Source organism: Oncorhynchus mykiss, chromosome 6 (assembly GCF_057628025.1).
Source record: "Oncorhynchus mykiss isolate SJ-2025 chromosome 6, ASM5762802v1, whole genome shotgun sequence".
NCBI lineage: Eukaryota > Metazoa > Chordata > Actinopteri > Salmoniformes > Salmonidae > Oncorhynchus > Oncorhynchus mykiss.
The window spans coordinates 55,332,501-55,359,499 of record NC_143027.1 but is presented as its reverse complement, the minus strand read 5'-3'; the positions used below and the strand labels follow the sequence as shown (position 1 = coordinate 55,359,499).

At 44.5% G+C, this 26,999-nt stretch overlaps 1 protein-coding gene across 12 annotated transcripts in view; it reads right to left on the bottom strand.

Annotated features, from left to right (window-relative positions):
* Positions 1-26,999, bottom strand: part of LOC110526163 (kinesin-like protein KIFC3) — a 71,844-nt gene that overhangs the window by 2,910 nt on the left and 41,935 nt on the right. For 7 of the 12 annotated variants that reach the window (XM_021606829.3, XM_090238206.1, XM_021606828.3 and 4 more), the window contains exons 2-17: positions 16,915-17,035; positions 15,045-15,196; positions 10,081-10,246; positions 9,589-9,758; positions 9,092-9,235; positions 8,641-8,922; positions 8,171-8,344; positions 6,997-7,144; positions 6,520-6,762; positions 3,951-4,126; positions 3,573-3,677; positions 3,301-3,431; positions 2,416-2,539; positions 1,764-1,893; positions 1,447-1,676; positions 1,158-1,304 (exon numbers count right to left, since the gene is read on the bottom strand). In XM_021606829.3, the coding sequence (XP_021462504.3) occupies positions 1,158-1,304; positions 1,447-1,676; positions 1,764-1,893; positions 2,416-2,539; positions 3,301-3,431; positions 3,573-3,677; positions 3,951-4,126; positions 6,520-6,762; positions 6,997-7,144; positions 8,171-8,344; positions 8,641-8,922; positions 9,092-9,235; positions 9,589-9,758; positions 10,081-10,246; positions 15,045-15,196; positions 16,915-16,996 (2,604 nt within the window). In that variant the 5' untranslated portion in view covers positions 16,997-17,035. Of the gene's footprint in view, positions 1-1,157; positions 1,305-1,446; positions 1,677-1,763; positions 1,894-2,415; positions 2,540-3,300; positions 3,432-3,572; positions 3,678-3,950; positions 4,127-6,519; positions 6,763-6,996; positions 7,145-8,170; positions 8,345-8,640; positions 8,923-9,091; positions 9,236-9,588; positions 9,759-10,080; positions 10,247-15,044; positions 15,197-16,536; positions 16,838-16,914; positions 17,036-23,039; positions 23,372-26,999 lie in introns of those variants that run through there. The other 5 variants (XM_021606832.3, XM_090238208.1, XM_021606826.3 and 2 more) reach the window with 4 other exon arrangements.

Sequence of the window (26,999 nt, the reverse complement as noted above, 5' to 3'; positions counted from 1 at the left end):
CGGGGTACTCCCCGGGCTAATTTGTATGTAGAAGGACTGAAGCTCAGTTCTGGTGACATTTTAATGAAAATACAATTATGCTGACACCTGACATTACCATGTTCTGACCACTAGATGGTGTCAGAACAATCTGAGATGGTGGGTGTCATGGCTTGCTGAAACGCTCTATTCAGGTGTAAACACTTCTCGAACCCAGACTGGATGCACCTATTAAACATTTGAGTGCAGGCTCTGTCTGGCATTAACTCGGGGAGTTTTCATCTGAAGAAAGCAGTGTGTTTGAATGGTAATCTGTTGAAAGTATCTCCTAAATTAACAAAGTGCATAACTAATCATAACTAAGTGGTCATCAGGAATGGTCCATAATAGAGACCATTTTCATCCCCTTTCCCGAATGTGTAAAATCTCTGCACCATTTAGTGGTTAGAACCTGGTAATATGAAGATGTAGAATGGGACATAAACCTAAAAACTTAAATGACTAATTTCTCTGAACGGGGGGGGGAAAATCACCAAATTCACTGAGAATAAATTACATAGGATGAATAAACAATACACGAGCCACAGCTCAATACTACTTGTCAAACAGAGACCTAATACTGTATACTCATTGTTGGGTTGGGATTGGGCGTGGGTGGCTTTTGGCCATTTCTTTGGATTCCTCATACTCATTGTTAGAAAAAGAGTTTGGTCTAAATCGGATGTTAGGTACTATATTTATTGAATATTATAAGAATCCTAAAAATGTATACGGCCAATTTGGGTGCAATCAATTACCTTAGTTTTTCAGATTTCAATTGATATTTCAACAAAATAATGTTGCAGAAATGCTACTCTTATCTGTTTCTAACAGAAACAATTTCAGAACAATCAGATGGTGGGTGTCATGACTTGATCAAATAAAATCAAACTACCCAGAGGCTTTGGAGATAACCTTTTCAAACATCCTGAGCCTACTAGATCTTCTTTGCAAGACAGTGGGTTTCCCGACATGGATTATTAAGGGCAGAGGGACAGAATGAAAGCTGATGCCCCAGATTTGGCTCAGTGATCTGGGGAAGGTTTGACGTAAGGCCTGGGCTGACCTAGCACACGTGTGTGAGATTTCATGTGTGAGTGCGTCCCTCACTCTCTCCAGGGTGCGTGTGTGTGGGTTACCTCCACGCTGTCGTGGGTGGGCGAGGAGGAGGTGGAGGAATTCTCCCACTGTCTCCTGGTGGCATTGCCCAGCTCGATGGTCCGTACCCGCTGGGCAAACTTCAGAGAGCACACCGACTCACTCATGTTACTGACCAGGGGAGACACCTAGAGAAAATACCTTCTGATATTAGCCTGAAGTCCAACATTGAAGGCTTCAAGCATTGATCGTTTTATCATAGGCTAATATCCAATTTAATTTGAAACCCCTTTACCACCCACCCCTCTCCCTCCTCTACCCCTTTCTCACCTGCACCATCATCAGGGTCTTGCTGTCCCCACTCAGTGAGTCAGACAGCAGGTAGGTGAGCCGGGAGTTCCTGAAGGGCACGTGGGAGTGTCGGCTCCGTAGCGCATTGATGACATCACCAAGGGCCGACAGGGACTTGTTGATGCACTGGGCCTCTCGCAGACGGCTGCCCTCTGCCCCAGATTTAGCAATCCGCTCTGAGCCAGCCAGGTCAACCAGGTTCAGCTTACCTAGTAGAGGGTGTACAGAGATAAAATCCTGAATTAGTGCGTCTGTCTGTCTGTGTACCTTGTCCGGTACAGGAATTGTGTGTGTACCTTGCGTGCGGTGCCCGGTGGAGGAGTTGACGCCTGCTACGGTGATGATGAGGAGGGCGTGAGAGCGGGAGCTGTGTTCGTTCAGATTGGTGCAGGCTGTGGCCCTGTTCATGTGACCCAGCTCAAACACCTACACAGAGGGCACAGGCCAGGGGTTAGAGGTCAAAGGTCATATGAAGTGAATAACTGCTCCTTCATCCGCACAGGCACATGGCAGAACACACACAGGACCAGATTTCAATCATTAACACACAAACTAATCTGTAGACTAGAGACAAATCCAGGCTTTGGCACATTCCACTTGTTCAGGGAACACAAGAGCTCTGACAGACATTTCAGGATGAGAAAACAAGAGCTCAGTCTCAGGCCTGAAGAACCGTGGGAGCCATCTTATTAACTGACACATGATTGTAAACAACGCCCAAGTTTATCTTACTCTAAACCTCTATTTAATTGGAAAACAGTAATGAAGGAAATGTATTGCTTTAGGGTTTCGTTAAGGAATGCCATTTGGCACATTGTGATTGGTAAGTAACACCATATAAACAAAATGTGATTCATTGATTGCAGATCAGAGCACAACGCTACCTCACTAGCCCAACGTCCTGTGGCAGGCATAGTATAAGTGGCAGTAGTAGAATGGTGGCCTCACCCTGTTGATGTCCTCAGGGCTCTGGACAGTGAACTCCGTGAGGCCTGGCACATAGAGCTGACCGCTACCGTCCGGGTTCATCTTGATGTCCAGCTTCTCACCCTGGATGTCCCCCAAAAGGTTCCTACAGGAAACAGTAACACACGGTTACAAAGATGGTTCCCACTCAAATAAAAAGACGGTCTTAAAATGATACCCATACGGCACTACTTTAGGTGTATGGTGTCATTTCCTATGATATCCCCCAACAACATTTGGCAGACAGAGAGATAGATGGATAACTAGATAGCTCAAATTAACAAAAACGATCTATGTATCTATCAAGATAATCTGTAGCCAACTCTCCAACTAAGTGGGGCCAAAACGGCTTCTCTCATGTGTTGTGACATTCCACCCCTCCAATTCTCTTCTCGTGGTGAGTTCTGCTGTCACGCTTTGGCAGAAAGGACACACAGATGTTCAGAGATGACAAAACAGAGACGGTGAGATACACGGAGGAAGGGGATAGAGGGAGAAAAAGAGGGAGGAAGGGAATAGAGGGAGGGTGGAGAGGAGCTTGTGTTCAACAGATGAACCAAGGACGTTAAATATAATCCACTCTTATATAACTGCTGGCCCCATGCACTCAAATTGCTTACACAGATGCACACAGGAACTGTGTCAAAGACAGCTTAGGTCTAAATCACAATGAAATAACGCTTCAGCCTTGATAAAAATAAAAAAAAGCCTTCTCATAAAGGTACGTATTGTAACTACGTGACCCCTTTGCTTCCCCTCCGTCATTGTGTAACCTCTGAGGCAAGGCCGCACCTGCACTCAAATCCAAACCTACTCACCCTGTCGGAACTTATACTGATGCGTGTGTGTGCGCGCGTGTCCTCTCACCGTAGGGTCTCGTTGTAGATCTCCACCATGCTAACAGTGATCTTGAAGTCCCAGTCGGGCGCTTTCTCAGTCACCTCAGAGAACAGCAGTCTGAGAGCCCTTTGGTTAATGCCCGGGTCCTTGGCCACACCCTAAAGAAAAAAGGACAGACAAGACATTCGCTATTAACAACCACTACAACACAACACAAACTCTTCATTTATCTCCTGTGGTATGAGAGAGAAGGAGAGAGTGTGAAAGTAAGTGTGTGTGTGTGTATTAGCAGCGAATACCTCCATGGTGTAGGTCTTTCCTGAGCCCGTCTGTCCGTAGGCGAAGATGCACACGTTAAAGCCATCAATACAGGACGTCACCAGGGACTGGACCTCCTGGAACACCTGGTTAGCCAATCAGAGAGGGACAGTTAGGATGACAGGCGTTGTGATTGGTGACAGTAAACCATTAGAATATATAGAGACAGCAACATCCTTTTGGTATATCTCAACTTAAAAAAAGGGGCTTCCTCTCATGTCATTTCCTTCATCTGTGCTGATGAGAAACGTCTTATGTTGCTTTTACCTGTGGTTACGTTTTCAGATGAGTAAAGACGAAGGCAAGGAAGCCACTTCAGACTATTGAGATGTACTCCCAAGTCATGATGTTTTACTGACCTCTTCCTGTGTGGCCTGAGGGTGGAACACCTTGTCCAGTTCAAAGGTCATCAGTTTGACCTTGTTGGAAAGATAGAGAAGGGCATCGTCGTCTGGGTCAAAGCTGACCATGTTTTCGGCAGAATCATGCTCCCCCCGGCACACCGGCCGCACTCGACAGAACACCCTGATGTTACCTGGGAAGTGAAGGCAGAGGAGAGAGGCATTACAATACTGTTTAGGGACAACACATTAAAAGATCCACTGCTTTTGAACATAATTGATCTGTTGTATACTCAGATGCACCTGTGGAATCAAATCAAGCTTTGTCACATGCACCAAATACAACCTCACTGTGAAATGCTTACTTACAAGCCCTTAATCAACAGTGCAGATCAAGAAGAGTTAAGATTTTTTTTACCAAATAAACTAAAGTAAAAAATAAAATAAAAAGTAACACTAAAATAACAATAACGAGACTATATACAGGGGGTACCGGTAACGAGTCAATGTGCTGGGGTACAGTCTGGGGTTAGTCGAGGTAATTTGTAGGTTTACATGTAGGTAGGGGTAAACTGCCTATGCATAGATAATAAACAGTGAGTAGCACCAGTGTAAAATCAAATGGGTGGGGGTGTCAATGTAAATAGTCCGGGTGGCCATTTGATTAATTGTTCAGCAGTCTTATGGCTTGGGGGTAGAAGCTGTTAAGCCTTTTGGTCCGAGACTTGGTGCTCCAGTACCGCTTGCCGTGCGGTAGAGAGAACAGTCTATGACTTGGGTGATGGGAGTCTAACAATTATTTGGTCTTTCCTCTGACACTGCCTAGTATATAGGTCCTGGTTGGCAGGAAGCTTGGCCCAAGTGATGTACTGGGCCTACCCACTACCTTCTGTAGAGCCTTACGGTCAGATGCCGAGCAGTTGCCATGCCAGGCAGTGATGCAACCGGTCAGGATGCTTTCGATGGTGCAGCTGGAGAACCTTTTGAGGATCTGAGTACCCATGTCACATATTTTCAGTCTCCTGAGGGGGAATAGGTTTTGGTGTGCTTGGACCATGTTAGTTTGTTGGTGATGTGGATGCCAAGGAACTTGAAGCTCTCGACCGCTCCATTACAGCCCTGTCGATGAGAATGGGGCGAGTGCTCAGTGCTCCTTTTCCTGTAGTCCACAATCATCTCCTTTGTCTTGATCATGTTGAGGGAGAGGTTGTTGTCCTTGTACCACATGGCCAGGTCTCTGACCTCCCTATAGGCTGTATCGTCGTTGTCAGTGATCAGGCCTACCACTGTTGTGTCATCGGCAAACTTAATGATGGTGTTGGAGTCATGCCTGGCCGCGCAGTCATGAGCGAACAGGGAGTACAGGAGGGGACTGAGCATGCACCCGAGTGACCCCTGTATGAGGATCAGCGTGGCGGATGTGTTGTTACCTACCTTTACCACCTGGGGGAGGCCCGTCAGGAATTCCAGGATCCAGTTGCAGAGGGAGGCGTTCAGTCCTTGGGTCCTTAGCATAGTGATGAGTTTTGAGGGAACTATGGTGATGAACGCTGAACTGTAGTCAATGAATAGCATTCTCACATAGGTGTACCTTTTGTCCAGGTGTGAAAGTGCCGTGTGGAGTGCAATAGAGATTGCATCATCTGTGGATCTGTTGGGGTGGTATGTGCAAATTGGTGTGGGTCTTGGGTTTCTGGGATAATGGTGTTGATGTGAGCCATGACCAGCCTTTCAAAGCACTTCATGGCTACAGATGTGAGTGCTACGGGTCAGTAGCCATTTAGGCAGGTTACCTTAGTGTTCTTGGGCACAGGGACTATGGTGGTTTGCTTGAAACATGTAGGTATTACAGACTCGGTCAAGAAGAGGTTGAAAATGTCAGTGAACACACTTGCCAGTTGGTCAGCGCATGCTCAGAGTACCCGTCATGGTAATCCGTCTGGCCCAGCAGCTTTGTGAATGTTGACCTGTTTAAAGGTCTTGCTCACATCGGCTACGGAGAGCGTGATCACACAGTCGTCCAGAACAGCTGGTGCTCTCATGTATGCTTCAGTGCTGCTTTCCTTGAAGCGAGCATAAAAAGGCATTTAGCTCGTCTGGTAGGCTCGCGTCACTGGGCAGCTCGTGGCTGGGTTTCCCTTTGTAGTCCGCAGTCTTCAAGCCTTGCCATATCCGAGGAGCCTCACAACCGATGTAGTAGGATTCAATCTTCATCCTGTATTGACGCTTTGCCTATTTGATGGTTCGTCTGAGGGCGTAGCGGGATTTCTTATAAGTGTCCGGATTGGTGTCCCGCTCATTGAAAGCGGCAGCTCTAGCCTTTAGCTCGATGTGGATGTTGCCTGTAATCCATGGCTTCTGGTTGGGATATGTACGTACGGTCACTGTGGGGAGCGTCAATGCACTTACTGATAAAGCCAATGACTGAGATGGTATACACTTCAACGCCATTGGATGAATGTCGGAACACATTCCAGTCTGTGCTAGCAAAACTTGCGAATCTACTGGATGTACACACTATACACTAGCTAGTATGAACGGCTGATATCACACACACCTCTCAGAAGGCACGGTCAAGGGCTCGTACCTTTGATGCGCACCAACTCGTTGTGACACTTCTTCCTCAGGTTCATCTCTCTCTTGTACTTCCTCAGCAGCTCTTGGTTGGCACTGCTCACCTCGCCTATCACCTGGCAGATCTCCTGCTTGGCCTCGGTGATGGCCTTCTCCAGCATGAAGGGGAAGTCCTGAACCTGTCTCTTCAGACAGTTGTAGTCACAGGTGAGAGTACGCAGGGCTGGCTGCAGGGTCAACAGGTTCATACGCACCCCTGGGGACAGGGAGGGACACGCACGCATTTTGTTACATCAGTGAATAACGACAAAAAACAGAGCACACAAACATTCCTGGGTAATATTCATTAGGAAGGACAGCAAAATTGAATAAAACCTGAAGTGAAAAATGTTTCGTAGTGTGCCCTAATGAATACTGCCCGAGACTACAATGTGCATACGCGCAAATGCAAAAAGTACATAAACATAAAAGTCCTAAACTTTCGGCTTACCTGCCAGGTTCTCATGCACGGCCTTCATCTCGCTTTCGGCCCTGATGAAGGCCTCCTCTATCACCCTGTTCTTCTCCTCCTCCAGGTTCTGCATTTCAGCCTCTAACTGGCCCTGGGCCCGCTCCATCTCCCCCTCGTACACCAGGATCTACAGGGGACAAAGAGAGAGAGGTTAGAGAGGGTTGGACATGGGGATTGGAGTAGGTCTTGGGACAGTACCAGCACACCATACTGGTCTAGGTGGGGACTGGAGCGTGTTTGGTGGTCTACCTGGAGTTAAGAGCTAAAAATCTAGCAGCACTGGAACTCAGATCTAATAGCTACCAGGGCATTTGAACTAAAGGCTTCAAATGCCCCTTAACATCTTTGTTAAGATCTATAACTAACCCATGGAGGTTATTAAAAGTTAGCTCCCAGCAAAACTATCGGGTTTTCTTCTTCTCAGCTAAAGGATATATTAATTGGTTCACAATGGGTTGTGAACCATCATTACAGCTAAAAGCTAATCCAAAACCACACACACTGCACCCCCAATACAAGACTGAAGGACCCTCAGAGATTTAGGGTACAGTTTATGCATGTCACTACAGCACACAGGTTTTTGGTAGGGGTTGAAACCACACAGATGGGCAGAGTTTGGGGAGCAGGGTACCTGAGACACAGGAAGTGATGTAGTGAGAAAACAGGAAGCACTATGAGGGGCCTAATCTGCCTATCAAAGGGGGCCAACCTTAGACAACCTGCAAATGACCGCGCCATTGCCCCTTCCGACGGCCTTGGAGAGCAGGCCGCAGATACGGCCACGGTCCGCACGCAGCTGGAACCAAACGTAAGCGAAGAGAGAGGGGTTAACACGGCCCATGCCACTATAGGGGAGGGGAGGGGATTGGACGAGGGTTGAACCATTCACCTCTACTGGGAGGGAAGGGTGTTTTTGTGAAGGACCGTACTGCCACAATCTACTACAAGGGGGGTGAGTTGGATTGTACCAATGCTGGTACCAGGGGGAGGAACGAGGAAAACTTCAGAAATAACAAAGACCAACTGGTTAAGGAGCCAATGGGATTAGGAAGGGGCACAGAGGGTTATGCGTGTGTGACAGTAGTATGTGTGTGTTGTTAGATGGTTGTGTGTGTGCGCGTCTGTATACATGTGCATCTCCTTATGTGTGTACCTGAGCTCGGAGCTGGGTGCTGGTCCTCTGGGAATCGTGCAACTGTGTCTCCAGCTCTCGGAGCAGCTGTCTCTGCAGTGATAGCTGCTCCTGCAGGGCGACGCTCTTGGCCTGGGCCTCGGCTACGGCCTGCTGAGACTCTGTCGACTCCACCTCCACTATCTCAGTCACATACTGGACGGAGAGAGAAGAGAGAGAGAGCGAGATAGATAGGGTAGGAGAAGAGAGAGAAAGGTGGGGAGCAGGAGAGCGAGATTGATATCGTAAGATCCTCAGGGAACACAATTCAGCAGCAAATGCTCTCGTAACATCCCAGTCATTCACATAACTCAAAAACATTGGATAGGTGGTAAGCTACCAACATATAACGTACCCATCCTATCATTTCAGATCTATGAGGGACCATTAAGTAACATAGGAGCTAGCAAGGGGTTGTTTTTGAAATGGGACAGTTTTTTCCGATTCCTCACCTTGACCTGATGGGGCCGGGTGGCCTGTCTGGCCAGCTCCTCCTCACAATCTCTGAGCCGCACACTCAGCTGCTGCTCCACCTCCCCCTGCTGACACTTAGACTCCTCCAGTTGCCTCTGCATCTCCCCCGCGTGGCGCTTGGACTCCTCCAGCTGTCGGCTGAGCGTCTCCACCCTGCTGGCCTTCTCCAGGACCTGCTGCTCCAATTCAGCCAGCCTCTTCTGCCTCGGTCTGGCCTGGCTCTCCCAGCGAGACACCGCTTCACGCAGGGCCTCCGCATCCTATATAACACATAATCCACCACACATGCTTATAACACAGCCTCTTCTCGCTCTTCTAACGAGATACAGGGCTTCCGTATCCTACACACACAGAGCTATAATAGACACATAAAAAACATGTTTTTTACAGCCTCTACCCTCACTTGATTTGCCCATGCCACACCCATACCTGGCTGTGGGGGCAGTCAGTGGTTGTGCAGGCCGGTGGAGGAGCCTCCTGGAGCAGTGAGGTCTTGCATGCCTTCAGCTCCTGCTTCAGCCGCTCGTTCTCGACCACCAGCAGCTCCAGGTGCTTCTCCAGGTCGGTCGCCCCCTACAGGACAGAAGGAACAGGCACATGTCAGTATCACACTCACAAAGGCACCACAGAGGGATATCAATATACACAGGAAGGAATTAACACACATTCACACAGCAATGCACAAGCACCCTCTCCCTCACCTCCCCCTCTTACACACACTCACATGCAACACCTTAGAATGCCTGTGAAGCAGAAGTGTGTCACGGTGCAATCTTACACCTGAAAGTAAAGGTGCCAGTTACCTTGAGCTTGTCTTTCCCAAGCTTCCCAAGAATGTAGGCCAGCTGGGATCTGCCCTCATTCTCCCTTTAGTTTCCTCCTCACCAGTCTTTCTCCTCCCATTTCCCTCTCTCTATTCTACTCACCAGCTCCGACCGCAGTCTCTCCACCTCCTGGTTCTGGTCTAGTAGCTTCTCCTCCAGCTCCCCCACCTGTGTGCGCAGCGCTACGATGAGCTGCTCTCCTTCCTGAATGAGACGGTTGCTGTGCTGCTGATGCTCCTGTGGCTCACCCAGCCTCTGCACTGCCCGAACACCTGCAACACACACACAGACAGTGATAACACATTATATACACGCACCCACAGAATTTAAAAACAGACACACACACCATCCAGCCCCACAGTATTGGATAATGCGTGTTGACAGTCGGTCACAGCCGTGTCAGCATTGTGAACACCGTCCTGACAAGACACAACCCATTCGGAGTCATTCACTTCACAGTAATTACTGCCGTATCAGTCACGACTCACAGTCCTGTTTTTACATCTGCAGTTCTCCTTCCTAAATACTCTACTACGGTTCTCCCTCCCTCTTTCTTCCTCCCTCCATCCATCCATCTCCCCGTTCCTCTCTCACCGTTGGGCAGGGCTGTGTGCAGCTCCTCTTGTAGAGTGTGTATGACGTTAGTCTTCTCCTGCGGACTCTGTTCGTGACTCTGCTGCAGTCTCTGCAGCTGCAGACACCGGGAAGCTTCCTCGCGTCGCAGACGCGCCTGGAACTCGCACACTTTCTCCTGCAGTGTCTAGACACATGCACACGGCAAAGGTCACAGGTTAGAAGCTAGGCAGGTCATTAATGACGACATCCTTGTTCCCTTGGAAATGTGACAAGGAGGATTGGTCAGTTTATAACTACATCCACGTTCACAGGTCTGATCAAAACTGAGCCATCCAGTCAGTCTATATGGATCTGTAAATTACATTTGAATTCAATCACTTTTTGACTGCATCCATTTTGATTTAAGCAACATTTATTAGACATGTTTGCCCATGGAAGAAGAGGTCAAAAAGGGACTTTTTGGACCTGAATGCCAAAACAGTCAGGAGATAAAGGTGCTCTATGTTGACCAATTTTGCATACCCCACCATACCATGAGACATCCATGTCTTCATCACTGGAAAAGTGATGAGCTTATTAACAGTGTTGTCAAACTATTATTTCTTGAAAATATATACATTTAAAACATTTTATATTTTAAACCTTTTTCAAAAAACCTTTTTCAAAAAACAGGTAAACTTATTCAAGTGTCTCAACTGATGGCGGGCACAACACAAAAACCTTAGATTATGGAAATGGGCTCTAAACTACAACAAAAATCTGAGTTTTTTGCGTTTTTAGATCATTGACTTGAAAAAGTTAAGAAATTACAATTTGTATCAAAAAACAAAAAAATATTTTTTCCCCCAGAAATGTTAAGTTTGACAACCCTGTTTGCAAGCTTATAAATGATATAAATTTCAACCGGTTATCTTATTTTCCAGTGATGAAGACACGGATGTCTCATGGTATAGTGGGGTATGCAAAATAGGTCAACTATGAGCACCTCTATCTCTTGAATGTTTTGGCGTTCAGGTCCAAAAAGTCACTTTCTGAGCACTTCTACAACAGTAGATGTCATTGAAATCAAAAGGGGTGCTGTCAAATAGTGATTGAATTCAAATGGATATACCCCTACACCAGTGGTTCAAACATCTCCTCTGGGACCCCAAGATATTTCACTTTCTTTTATATAGCCCTGAACTGCACTCACCTGCCAGTTTATTAAGTACACCACCCAGTTTACGAAAATGGATCGCTCCTACAGACAGTGAGTCACGTGGCTGTGACTTGCTATATAAAGCAGCAAGACAGGCATCCAGTTACTGCTCGATTGAACATTAGAATGGGAAAAACGAGTGACCTAAGCGACTTGGAGTGTGGTATGATTATTAGTCCCAGGCTCGCCGGATCCAGTATCCCAGAAAACCCGGCCGTCGAAAAACATCCAGTCAGCGACAGTCATGTGGGCGAAAACAGCTCATTGATGAGAGAAGTCGGAGGACAATGGCAAGAATCGTGCAAGCTAACAGACGGGCCCACAGACAGACAAATAACTGTGCAGTACAACTGTGGTGTGCAGAACGGCATCTCGGGAACATACAACTCGTCAATCCTTGTCACGGATGGGCTATTGCTGCAGACGACCACACCGGGTTCCACGACTATCCACTAAAAACAAGAACCGGCTCCAGTGGGCATGTGATCACCAACACTGGACAATTGAGTAGTGGAAAAACAGCGCCTGGTCCAACGAATCCCAGTTCCTGTTGTGTCATTCTGATGGCAGATTCAAGATTTGGCGTAGGCAGCACGAGTCCATGGACCCATCCTGCCTGGTGGCAGTGGTGTACTGGTGTGGTGAATGTCTTCCTGGCACACGTTAGGTCCCTTGATACCAATTGTGCAATAATTGAACGCCACAATTTGAACATTGTTGCTGACCAAACCCAATATGGTATCTTTGGGATGAGATGGCATGGGACGTTCACAGCATGACTGTAGCTCTGTCCAATCTGCAGCAGCTGTGTGATGCCATCCCTGTAGAACATTTGACACCTTGTAGAATCCATGCCCTGAAGAATTCAGGCTGTTCTGGAGGCAAAGGTTGGTCCGACACAGTACTAGATGGGTGTACCTAATAAAATGACCGGTGTAATTCACCTAATCAAGGGTTTGATGATTAATTGAAGATTACAATCAGGTGTACTAGTTCTGGAATAGATCAAATACACGGAACTGCATGGGGTCCCAGAGAAGAGGTTTGAAAACCACTGGTCTATACAACTAGACTCGGATGCAGAGATTAAACTGCTATTCTACCACCTACAGCCATACAAATCAGACTTAAGAAACTACTACATACAGAGACTAGAGGTCGACCGATTCACATTCTTATTTTCAATGACGGCCTAGGAACGTTCTGCCTCGTTCAGGGACAGAACGACAGATTTTTACCTTGTCAGCTCGGGGGTCCAATCTTGCAACCTTTCAGTTAACTAGTCCAAAGCTCTAACCACCTGATTACATTGCACTCCACGAGGAGCCTGCCTGTTACGCGAATGCAGTAAGCCAAGGTAAATTGCATAATAGCATTAAACTTATTTTATAAAAAAAAAAACAATCAACGACTATCGTTGCACCAATGTGTACTTAACCATAAACATCAATGCCTTTCTTAAAATCAAAACACAAGTATATATTTTTAAACCTGCATATTTAGCTAAAATAAATCCAGGTTAGCAGGCAATATTAACCAGGTGAAATTGTGTCACCTCTTGCGTTCATTGCACGCACAGTCAGGGTAACAGTTTGGGCCACCTGGCTCTTTGCAAACTAATTTGCCAGAATGTTACGTAATTATGACATAACATTGAAGGTTGTGCAATATAACAGGAATATTTAGACTCATGGATGCCACCCTTTAGATAAAATACAGAACGGAATAAACGTTTTGTTTTCGAGGTGATAGTTTCCGGATTTGACCCAAGGCTCGTATTTCTGTGTGTTTATTATAGTTAAGTCTATGATTTGATATTTGATAGAGCAGTCTGACTGAGGGGTGGTAGGCAGCAGTAGGCTCGTAATAGTCAAAGGTATATGGTTTAGAGCGAAATAGTCGACGCCTTATAATTCCTGTAATAACTTGCGGCTGAACTTGAAAGGGGTTCCTTTGTTATTTTACCGTTCATGTCTTCCATAGAGAATGTCTTGATCTACTTTAAATAAGGTATGTGTTTGGTGCAGGTTAGGGTGCAGGCTTAAACCGCCTGGGCGTTTTGATACCCGTGTAAATCTCACTAGGATAAGGTAATATTTTCATAAATCCACTCTACAAAAAAAATGATCTTCGCTTATATTGATCAGAGTTACCTTGTCCTATGCATATCTACACAGTTATAAAATTGGCAAGGTGGTGTAAGCCTACACGAAACACAGACCTTATTTTAAGTGAATCTAAAAAATATCCTATGGAATAAATGATTGAAGGAACCGCTTTTCAGATTTTGCTAGAAGGGGTCATAGGAATTATGACTCGCACTTTGGTAGTCAATTCTTAGCATGCCCATTATAAAATAGGATTTCCTGCATATAGAAATTACAGTTTTTGTTTTCAACATTCATGTTATTTGAGACTAAATAAATTTTATTTATGTATTCTCTCTCTCATATATATATATATATTTTTTACATTTTATTTTAAAAATCGGCCAATTAAATCGGTATCGGCTTTTTTTGTCCTCCAATAATCGGTCTCGGCGTTGAAAAATCATAATCGGTCGACCTCTAACAGAGACACGCAGAGACAGAAAGAGCGACAGAGAGCGAGACAGATCTAACTAGAGACTGTAGAGAGAGCGAATGAGGACATTACATAGGCAGATGTCCAGGAACAGGACCAGGTGACCTTCTGTGGATGAAAGTGGGATGTGGGAGAGGAGAGAGGGATGGGAAGATGTACAACAATGAAAGGTGTAGAGGAGTGGAGGAAGAAAAGTGAAATGGCCAATGAGGTGAAGGAGAAAGAGCACAATGATGAATGGAATATGGAGGAAATGCAATGATTTGTTGAAGAGACAGACAGCTTTTTGCGTAAGTTCCGCGCGTGTCCAGTTAAAAGCCACGCGTCAAAAGGCAACGGACAGCACAGTCATCTTTAATCTGCAAGATCTGTCGCTATGAGGCGCCAATGTCATTTTATGAGGTGCTGATGTGCGCTTTATGACTCAGCACTGGGGCTGTCAACTGTCATAGGGGCAGATTAGGATGCTTGTCATGAGGCGTTGGGTAGAACAGTGCAGAATACCCACACCTGAGGGATCTACTACAAAGCAAGATCAATGACAAATATTCTGAGTTCACTTTTTATCGTACAGAAAAATAAGCTTGAAGTAGGCATGTCTGATTGACCCAACAGCCAAAAACATATTAGTTTATCTTTCCTAATGAACCAGAAAATCAGTACTTATTTATGTTTGTTTATCCAAGTTAGCTGGCTAACTCATTGATCCTGCTTTGTAGTAGACCCCTCTGTGCTGTGTTCAGTGGGGCACAACATTGTGGAACGTTCTGATGGAAATATACTATGTAGAACAGACAACAGGTGTGTTGTTGTAACAGTGTGTGCTCTACCCTGTGTTTTTCCAAAGGCAGACAAAGTAACACAATCCCAAACACACATGAAATGAAACTACAAGAGGGATACTATGCAGACACAGGATTCTCTGTTCTGCAGAGTACATACAGAGTAACAGGATAACGACAGCTAGGCTGTGTGTGTGTGTATTAGGCTAGGCTGGTGTGTGTTAGAAGCCCATTAAAACCTGATCGATAAATCGACTGAGTCTCACTCCCCAGGGCTCTTACTGACCTAAACCCCCCCACCAGTTTAGCCAGTGAAACCAGGACAAACAAGTGCCATGTTGGGAAAAGACCCACTAAAATGAACGATATGCTAGCCACATTGACCTAGTTAGTGTGTGTGTGTGTGCGTGCCATCTCACCTGTATGAGTAGCTGTTGGTCGTGGTTGTGCTGGCTGGTTTCTAATTGGTCAGTAGTGGTCAGAGCGGTGTGTTGTGGGAAAGCGGCTGCGGGTAGAGACAGGAAGGAGCAGTCCTCCTCACCATCACTCATCAAAAAGTCCACAGAGCTCGCTACGGACACACGGGAGGGACAAACAAAGTTTGGAAACACAAACATACACTGTAGACTCACAGTTAAACACAGTACACAAACAAACAACAAACAAGCCTGAGCCTAATGGGTTGATTATGTTCTTGTCCACTGTGGCAGAGCTGATCCTGTATTCACTTGAGTCAGAAAACAGTCTCTATACATCTTTGTCCCTGTACCCTTTTCCATCTTATCCCAATCTCTCATTCCCTTGCTCTACCTCCATTTATACACGTGAGAGGTAATTTTCTATGGCCCGCTCTTCTCCCCACTTACCTTTCTCCCCCCTCTCCCCCCTCTCCCTCCACTAACCATTATCATCTCCTCTCCCCTCCCCTCAGCCAAGAGCGATTCTAGGCCTCTCTCCCCTATTTTCCCTCCCCAACCTTCCAAGGTTCGCACAGACAGTACCATGGAAACGAGCACAGCTAGATAAGCAGTGTGATAACACAGGCCCCAGCAGGTGATACATTAACTCCATACAGGCCTGTTCACCTGTGTGTATGCTTGTGTGTGTGTGTGTGTGTGTGTGTGTGCGTATGGGGGCCCAGTCTTATCAACCTGAGGACAATCACTGTACTACCGCACTGGTTCTATTCTACACACAATCAACCCTACAATATGAACCTGTATTGACACACACACACACACTCAAACACAGACATTTATTTCCGAGTACACACGTAAGAGCAATTTAACTGAACAAAGCGCCTTCTACATACAATGGATCACAGACTAAGGCAAACACACACCAAGAAAAATACACTTATTCAGCGAAGTAGTGCTTAAAGTATCCCCCACACAGTCCACAAATACATTGTGTGTACACGCTGCGCAAATCAGTTTAACACACAGGTTTACTCGTACCTCTGTAAGGCTGGGAAAAAAACAGCATGCATTCAGTAACTGATGACACAGCAGATTACGTCCCAACAGCGGAGTCACACACGTACAGACAAACGTACGATACATACACACAACCTCACACACACCATTAGGACACACATTGTTAAGTATTATACAACGGGACACGTTAACACTACCATCCTCTCATTCTTTACCTTCTGCCCTTCGCTAGCAACATTGTCCCCTTCTCTCTGCCTCTTTCTTTCTCAGTCACTCTTGCTTTCTTTTCTGCACTAGCACAGTCACAGTTCTGCGGCTCCATCGTCACCTTGAGCAGTCCTGCAAGAGCATTAACGCAGAGAAACGCACACCCACAGACCGCTGGACACACACATGGACACATACAATAGGTCCAGTGTTTGCACTCCTGGCCCCTGAACTGTGGCTGTAAGGGGATCAGCTTTAAGATCTGTACCTGCTAGACGCACTCCTTCAGCTGAGAGAGGTAGAGAAAGAGAGAGAAGCCTGGCACACACTCACTCCTCACCGCTTTCTCAGATAGCTGGCATACACTCCTCCTTTCCCCTCTCCAGTCAGATACAAGAATTCCTTCTCTTCTCCAGTATTTCCTGTTCCTCCCAGTTTCACTGAGAGGCACAGCTCATGGGAATCTGTCACACACTCCTCTCCTCTTAGTAAGAGTCCTGTCAGACAGGCAGCACACACCTCTCCCATTCCCTCCCTCCCTCTCTTTGTCATCCCAAAAATGCAGCCACACTGGTTTAGTCCCACCCCTGTGTCACAGAGGGACTTCCTTGCTGCCCAATGGGGTGGGCCTACAGAATCCACTTACCATCCAATGAGACGTCTTTCTTCCAGAGCTCCTGCAGACAGGGGGCGTGGCCAAGGTCCCAGGTCTTTCTTGTTCCGAACATGACCGCAGGGCTGAGCAGAGCACTGGGTCTCTGGACCGGCTAGAGAGAGACAGAATGAGATAGAGAGAGAAAAGAGCGAGAGAAAGAGACAGCGTGAGATGTAAATATATCTTTCTATTTTTGTCATTTAGCAGACGCTCTTGTCCAAAGCGACTTACACTAGTGAGTCCATACATTTCTCATACTGATCCCCGGTGGGAATCGAACCCACAACCCCGGTGTTGCAAGCGTCATACATGGGATTACATACACAGCGTGAGAGAGAGACAAGGGCGATAGCTTGTGGTCAATATTCCCTTTGTTATAATTTCATTGTCATTATTGATTTAATAGGTTCTTCTGTGGCAATATAAGATAACTTGTCATGCCAATAAAGTTCATTGAAAGTTCAGCAGTAAAGTGTCTGAAAGAGAAAAAAAAGACAGACAGTACGGTATTTGAGAGTGATTGGAGATAGGAGAAAGAGAGCATTTGTGTGTGCATCTGTTTACACAGCGGGCGGTGGGAACAGCCTTCAGAGTTCATGGTGAAACAGGAGAAATGAGAAAGAGATGGACAACATTCCTGCATGAGTGATAACCATATTCACAGCCAATACTGGCTTGTATTCATTAGTCAGACACCATTTACTCCAAACAGAAAAAACGTTTTGCAACTATTAGCCAATTTCAGGTAGGTCCCTGCCTATGTCATTTTGTTTGCTTCAGCTTGGTTCCTAGTGAAAACATCCCTGGTAACCAGTTACCGGTTTACTACAGCCACATGAATACTGACCAGGGACCGGTTTCCTGATAGCGATGGAACTTAATCATTTTTTTCATCACGTGTAGTCTGTTTTAACGATGTATCGTTCCTATAAAACGGCCAAACAGCTCACATGCGTTTCCCAAAACACCACGTAGGGAGAACTTTCACAAAGTGTGTCGATACTGAAAGGATTGAGAAGAAAAAAAATGCAGCACCGCTCTCAGATCAGCTTTCTCCATTCAAATCTTACCTTAACATTGGGAATTATTCCACAATACTGACAATGGAACAGCTCCTAGAGAGATCACCTACAGTGCCTTCAGAAATTATTCACACCCCTTGACCCCTCAACATTTTGTTGTGTTACAGCCTGAAGTTAAAATTTATTAAATGTACTGTTTTGTCACTGGCCTACACACACACACACACACACACACAACTTCATAAAGTCAAAGTGGAATTATGTTTTTAGATATTTTTTAAAAGATTCTCTTAACAAGTCAAACTCACTGTGTGCAATACTTTTTAAATGACTACCTGATCTCTGTACCCCACACATGCAAGGTCCCCCAGTCGAGCAGTGAATTTCAAAAAGATTCAACCACGAAGACCAGGGAGGTTTTCCAATGCCTTGCAAAGAAGGGAATCGATTGGTAGAGGAGAAAAAATCTTAAAAGCAGACATTGAGTAAGTTTACATACACACTAATAATTCGATATTAAACTGCATGGCAGTAGGCAGATTATGCAATATTCATATAAAACACCTTACTCTGCTGATCTTAAATTGGCGTGAGGTCAAAATCGAAGTAAGCATACAGCGATTAAAATATCTGAGCAATCTTTCAAATTATTAGGACATGTAAACACCTTAATTGGTTTTCCAGCAGTGTATTTGATCTGTGCATCTGCTAGCGCTAGCCGAGTGAGCCTCCCTCTTCAGTGTGAATGAAGTGTCTTCGGAACAACTGAATGTATGCGTTTTAAAAGTAGTTTTCACATATAAAATTTGTAGGTTCGAACTCCGAATCAAATATGCTTCCCAAAATGAACATGTTCGATGTGGTAGAAATTTCATTTTGATTGCCGATTTTCTGCCATCAGGTAGCCTGATTTCTGATGTGTCAATGTAAACAGGATTATTAGGGAAATCGTTCTGGGAAATCATTTACACGTTTTATTTATACTATTATATTATCTGACAATCTAATTATTGTGTGCATATAACCACACTCATTGAATATCTCTTTGAGCATGGTGAAGTTATTACACTTTCTATGGTGTATCAATTCACCCAGTCACTACAAAAACACAGGCGTCCTTCCCAATCTGTTGCCGGAGAGGATGGAAACCACTCAGGGATTTCACCATGAGGCCAATGGTGACTTTAAAAATGAGAGTTTAATGGCTGTGATCGAAAACTGAGGACGGATCAACAACATTCAGTGGTGGAAAAAGTACCCAATTGTCATACTTGAGTAAAAGTAAAGATACCTTAATAGAAAGTCACCCAGTAAAATACTACTTCAGTAAAAGTATTTGGTTTTAAATATGCTTAAGTATCAAAAGTAAACGTAATTGCTAAACTATACTTAAGTATTCAAATTCCTTACATTAAGCAAACTAGACGGCACACTTTTCAAATGTTTATTTTTTTAAGGAAAGCCAGGAACACACTAACACTCAGACATCATTTACAAATGAAGCATTTGTGTTTAGTGAGTCTGCCAGATCAGAAGGGATGACCAGGGAATTGGACCATTTGGTGTATGAATTGGACCATTTCCTGTTCTGCTAAGCATTCAAAATGTAACAAGTTATTTTGGGTGTCAGGGAAAATGGAGTAAAAGGTACATTATTTTCGTAATGAATGTAGTGAAGTAAACGTTGTCAAAAAATATAAATACGAAAGTACAGAACATGCATCAAGTTTACAACAAGGCACTAAAGTAAAACTGTAAAAAATGTGGCAAAGAAATTCACTTTTTGTCCTGAATACAAAGTGTTATTGAAATTTGCCCCAAGCATACAACACATTACAGAGTATTACTCTCCATATTTAGAAGCATAGTGGTGGCTGCATCATGTTATGGTATGCCTGTAACCGTTAAGGACTATGGAGTTTTTCAGGATAAAAAAATAAATGGAATGGAGCTAAGCAAAGGCAAAATCCTAGAGGAAAACCTGGTTCAGTCAGCTTTCTACCAGACAACGAGATGAATTCCCCTTTCAGCATCACAATAACCTATAACAGAAGGCCAAATCTACACTGGAGTTGCTTACCAAGATGGCAGTGAATGTTCCCAAGTGGCCGAGTTGCAGTTCTGACTTAAATCTAGCTGAAAATCTATGGCAAGACCTTAAAGTGGTTGTATAGCAATTATCAACAACCAATTTGACAGTTTAAATAATTGAAAGAAAAATGGGAAAATGTTGTACAATCCAAGTGTGGAAAGCGCTTTACATTTAATTATATAAATGTAACCTTTATTTAACTAGCCAGGTGCACCAGTTTGAGTGTGTCAAGAACTGCAAACGCTGCTAGGTTTTTCCCCCACACGCAACAGTTTCCCATGTGTATCAAGAACGATTCACCACCCAAAAGTCATCCAGCAAACTTGGAAGTGGGAAGCATCGGCGTCACATGGGCCAGCATCCCAAAGTGACACCGAAGGGCAAAAAAAAGCATCCAACAACGTTTTATCTGTTCTACGAGTGGGCTGAGGCAGTCGGTAAAATAAACTTTAGAAACAATTGTTTTGAGAAATAGCACAGATTTAACGATGCTCATATGAAGGCTGTAACTATGAACTTAGCCTTATGATGCTTGGAAAACTTGGTCCTGGTTGGCTAAATTCATCGTTAGAATCTTTGTAGGAGCATCGTTAAATCTCTGAGCTGTTTCCCAAAACCATCGTTATTAATGTTGCACTTGAAAATAATCGTAATCTAAACGCCTGCCTCAGGCAGACCACTCGTAGAAAAGCTAAGAGTGTCGTTAAGATGCGTTTTGCCCTCCCGCTTTACTTTATACACTGATGATCTCCGCTAACCATAGAGTCACATGGTTTATCCGTCTTTGTGACGACCGATAACGTGAGACAAAAGTTGACTACAAATACAAAGTTTCCAATGTTGTTGCAATTGAGACAAACAAGTGATGCATAACAATATGCTTCAAATGAAAATCGAAATTACCGCATAAAAAAAAAAAAAAAAAAAAAATCGGCAGGCTATAGGCTTATTTCAGTCATATTGAAATACATTTAATGTTCAATTGATTTAATTATATTTTGCTACTTGTAGGCTACTGTCTATTGAGTCTAAATCCATTTCATCACTAGTAGTCTAACATGTGCGCTCAATGATGTGCCAAATCGGTGATTTTGTGCATTTTTATAGGCTAAGCATTTGAATAAGCCGCACCAATATTTGCAGTCGTAGGTGGTGATATCTCTCTAGTAGCTGATCCGTTGTCAGTATTGTGAAATAATTATAATGTTAAAGGTAAGATTTGAATGGAGAAAGCTGATCCGAGAGCAGTGCTCCCTTTCTTTCGATCCTATCGGTTCTAGCTTGTATGGCTCCCTGGGCGAACCCCTCCTTCAGCACCCCCCACCAAAAAAAAGCACCATTCTACACTAACTAATTTTTATTCAGACATTCGGAACACAAATAAATAATCATAAGATTAAAAACTATATAAATACAAAAATATATACAAAAATAAGTAAAAAGACAAATAGAAACAAATTGTAGTATACAAATAAAGAGAATACAATTATTACACTATTACCCTATTACTAACAAAAAACAGTAAATCGCACAAATATACAAGTAGAATAACACTTATAAACAAGAGAACCTGATTATTACACTTTTGCACTTCAAACAAGAAACGCATACTAAATTGCACAGCTAATTGCATTAGAACTGTACAAAGTTAGAGGTGCGCTATTTGATAGATTCACCCGCTCCCCTTACCTCGGGCTTCCAGTGGGGAGACCTGAGGTCAACTTACCCCTGCCCAGCTCCCCATCTCGTACTTCTGAGTGGGAGACCTTTCCAGCTAACAAACTAGAATCAGGACGCCCACTCCGACAAGGTTAATTGACCCACAGTGAAATATCATTGACGTGACGTGCAAATGAGCGATAGAAAACCGATCATGCAAATGCCACCATTCCGATATTTTTTTGGGGGGGGTTTGTGCTGGCGCCCCATGCTGCCCCCAGCAAGATGCCGCCCATACCCAAATCCGCCACTGATCCTATCAGTACCGACACATGCTCCAATAACGCACTTAGTGACCGTTCTCTCTGCGTGGTGTTTTGGGAAACTAATGTTACATCTTCGGCAGTTGTAGGAAAGATCTTTTTTTTTTTTTTTTTAAACACTCGTAGACCTTAGTTCCATCGATATCGGGAAACCGGGCCCTGGACAGTTGGAGGTTAAGTAGCACATTCAGGTATGTACTGTATGTGGTAATGACATCGGGACATTGGTCTCAATGAAATGCCTGTATATTTTTTATTTAACCTTTGTCAGGCCATTCTGGTGGCTCCATTACCACCCGTCCCAAATGGGCCAGAAGTTCATCCTATTCAGTCATCCCACTGCTTTCCAGACTCTCCCTGGTCCTGATCCCTGGTCTGAGCCGGGGCACGAGGGTCAAGCCAATCAGACTACACAGGACTGACCTCAAACTGGTCAATACTGACCAAAATCAGATTACACCGACAGTGATGAGCAGTTTACAGTTCACAGTCCCACACAGACTGCCCTGATATTAACGCAATCAGTGGAAGAGTAAGGGTCAAGACAGACACACACACTTCCATGTTGTACTACATCACCACACACAACAATACAATACTATTCAACTACGGTATACATAAAACTCTGCACCACACACACGCCACATCAATTCATTACTCAACTCTATTCAATAGCTACACATTACAGAGTGGGATACAAAACATGTGAATGCACCCAGTGTGCAAATATAGCAATGCCTGCACAAAGAACCGGGCAGAAACATCAAAACTCACACCTGTGTGTTTGGCGAGTCCCATGATTGTGTGAGTGAATGTGACCACTGATCGTGTGGTCAGTCTGGTTCAACCCTTGTGTGTATGTGGTTGTACTGACCGTGACCCAGAGTTGACCCTTCTGGACCATACTCTGGGCCTCCATCTGGCCTCCATCTACCCTCCCATAGAGTGTGTATATCAGACTTCACCCTCAGTCTATACATAATCTAAGAACCAATCCTGTGTCCCTGAATGAAACCGTACCCTGTGTGCGACTCCGGAGGGAATCCGGTCCTGTGTGGAGTAGTGGTCTTTGTCTCGATCTCGGTCCAGCCAGCGTTTGTTGATCAGAGATCCCATCCAGCCAATCATCCTGTTTGCCCCTTAGCCAGACTTGTGGCAGCCACCCTCCTTCTACAGCCTGAACAACACACACTCTACCATGTGACCACTCTTACATACGCCTATGTATTCCAAATAACTCCAAATGAAATAATTCAACTTGAACACACCTGCAGTCCCTTCCCCAGGCCTGGCGGCCATCATAACATCCTCACTCTACAACCTGACCACACGCTTGGCATCCATAGAAAGACGTCGGTATCCGTAGCGACAGGCCATAGTTTACTAGCGGTATGTACAGGGTTAGGTCCCGCCCACAAATACACAGGAAACGCAGAATGGAGGTTGCCATTAATCACAGATCTAAGATCGGGTTATTTAACACCCCAACCTAACCTTAACCATTAGGCTGATTAAATAAAACCTGACCCTGGACCAGTGGTAAGAGGCAACCTCTACCTTATCCACTTATTTACCCATAATCCTTTAAACCTCACAACAGATGGCCTCCTTCATAAACACCTCATCTTCCTCTGAGGAGAAGGATCAAGGTGTCCCTAACCACATATCTCGGATCAGATCTATCAACAGGGACCTATCTTCAAATCCTAGCTTTTAGTATTAGGCAGGAATCCAAAACTGATGTCATCATACTCTCTGGGGAGACTGGTGTGTTTACTTTAGGGATTTTGTCCTCACTTGTCTCCCCTCATCCACCCCAACCTGCTGTTTCTCCCTCTTTGACTGCAGGAGAAAGGTGGGTGGCCTTTTGATCTCTGCTTCCTTCCCTCCCTCTATCACCTCATTTCCTCTCTTTCTACACTCTGAATTCACAGCTCAGAGCAAAGTGTCAGGAATGTTAGAGCCTAAGACGGTTGTGCCAGAAAAATTAAAAGCGTTCTCATTATTACAATGTTCCAGTGAGATCAGGCACCCCGTGGCTTTTCCTAGGTAGTAGAAAAGGAGTCGGTAGAGGCAAGGTCATGTTTGTGTAGATCTGTGGTTAAAGGCAACTTTTACACTGAGCTTGTGATACATGAGGCGATACAGTATAGAGTTGTGGATGCCTTTGTGGCAAATGCAGTTCTCTGCCAGCCCCATAGAGGGTGTTATGAGCACAAAGGACAAAAAAAAAAAGACAAAAAAAAAGAGTAAAGTCATACAGCTTATCTGGTTATTTACTGCTTCCAAGTTATTGTCCTCACGGAAACATACACACACCTGATAGGTTTCTAGGTTACCACGCTCTCCATGGTTCTTTGAGCACAAGGCATGGTGTGTAGGATAAGGTTACACACTCCTGTCGGCACTCTGCCTTCTATAGTATCACCTGTCCCCTCTATGCACCAGGAATATTGCAAAAAACTATTTAGCTCTAGTACAGTGGGTGATATCAATGTGCTTGTGTGGGAGACTACTGTTGTGGAACAGGGGATGACAGGAGGGGCTGGCCAGCTGTGAGGAGCTAATGTTGCACCCCCCCACCCAGTACTCTCCCTCCTACTTTAACTAGTGTTTAGCTTCACCCTGCCAAAGCAGAGCATTCTAATAGTTGATGACAGCACAGAGGAAGGGCTTAACATAAAGCAGAGGATAAGATGTGACTCCCCCCATCCCCCTGCCTCTCTCTCTCTTACTGTTTGTATATCCCTCCGTCAAGTATTTTCATCCCTCTTATCGCTCTCCTTCCATTTGAGTGTATCCTCTGAGTATCCCTCCCTACTCTCTTCCTCTCCACAGTATGTGAATCTCATTAACCCAGTTCCAGTTGTCCCTGTTAAGACTCAGCTATATATAAAATATAGTGTAAATATAAAATAGTGTGTATGTATGTATGTGTACACACACACACACACACACACACACACACACACACACACACACACACACGTAAAGGACAAACTACACATGGGTTCACGTTTTACTGTTGTGCTCTCACGGCTCATGAAGCCGGGGTACCTGAGCCAGGGTGTAGTGTGTTTCATCTATAATTCCCTGAGGAACAGTGACTACCCTGAGAACACCTGTGTGTGTCCCCTAGTTTCTCTGTATATACAGTTGAAGTCAGAAGTTTACATTACACCATAGCCAAATACATTTCAACTTTTTTCACAATTCCTGACATTTAATCCTAGTAAAAATTCCCTGTCTTAGGTCAGTTAGGATCACCACTTTATTTTAAGAATGTCAAATGTCAGAATAATAGTAGAGAGAATTATTTATTTAAGCTTTTATTTCTTTCATCACATTCCCAGTGGGTCAGAAGTTTACATACACTCAATTAGTATTTGGTAGCATTGCTTTTACATTATTTAAACTTGGGTCAAACGTTGTGTAGCCTTCCACAAGCTTCCCACAAAATTCCCAGTTAGGAGGAATGGGCCAAAATTCGCCCGACAGAGCTGGTGTAAATGAGTCAGGTTTGTCGGCCTCCTTGTTCGCATACGCTTTTTCAGTTCTGCCCACACATTTTCTGTAGGATTGAGGTCAGGTCTTTGTGATGGCCACTCCAATACCTTCACTTTGTTCTCCTTAATCCATTTTGCCACAACTTTGGAAGTATGCTTGGGGTCATTGTCCATTTGGAAGACCCATTTGGGACCAAGCTTCAACTTTCTGACTGTTGTCTTGAGATGTTGCTTCAACATTATTTTGTGAAGTGCACCAGTCCCTCCTGCAGCAAAGCACTACCACAACATGATGCTGCCACCCTCGTGCTTTACGGTTGGGATAGTGTTCTTCGGCTTGCAAGCCTACCCCTTTTTCCTCCAAACATAACGATGGTCATTATGGCCAAACAGTTCTATTTTTGTTCCATCAGACCAGAGGAAATTTCTCCAAAAAGTATGATCTTTGTTCCCATGTGCAGTTGCAAACCGTAGTCTGGCTTTTTTATGGTGGTTTTGGAGCAGTGGCTTCTTCCTTGCTGAGCGGCCATTCAGGTTATGTCAATATAGGACTTGTTTTACTGTGGATATAGATACTTGCACCTGTTTCCTCCAGGTCCTTTGCTGCTGTTCTGGGATTGATTTGCACTTTTCGCACCAAAGTACGTTAATCTCTAGGAGACTGAACGCGTCTCCTTCCTGAGCGGTATGACAGCTGCCTGGTCCCATGGTGTTTATACTTGCGTACTATTGTTTGTACAGATGAACGTGGTATCTTTGGGCTTTTGGAAATTGCTCCCAAGGATGAACCAGACTTGTGGAGGTCTACAATTTTTTTTCTGAGGTCTTTGCTGATTTCTTTTGATTTTCCCATGATGTCAAGCGAAGAGGCACTGAGTTTGAAGGTAGGCCTTGAAATATATCCACAGGTACACCTCCAATTGACTCAAATGACGTCAATTAGCCTATCAGAAGCTTCTAAAGCCATGACACAATTTTCTGGAATTTTCCAAGCTGTTTAAAGGCACAGTCAACTTAGTGTATGTAAACTTCTGTTCCACTGGAATTGTGATACAGTGAAATAAGAGAAATAATCTGTCTGTAAACAATTGTTGGAAAAAATCACTTGTGTCATGCACAAAGTAGATGTCCTAACCGATTTGCCAAAACTATAGCTTGTTAACAAGTAATTTGTGGAGTGATTGAAAAACGAGTTTTAATGACTCCAACATAAGTGTGTAAACTTCGACTTCAACAAATAAACACTCCTTTTTTAGGACCCTGTCTTTCAAAGGTATTTGTATTTTTATGAATTAACTTCACAGAAAGTGTTTAAACACGGTTTCCCATGCTTATTAAATGAACCATAATCAATTAATGAACATACACCTGTGGAGCGGTCATTAAGACACTTACAGCTTACAGACAGTAGGCAATTAAGTTCACAGTTATGAAAACTTAGGACACTAAAAAGAGACCTTTCAACGGACTCTGA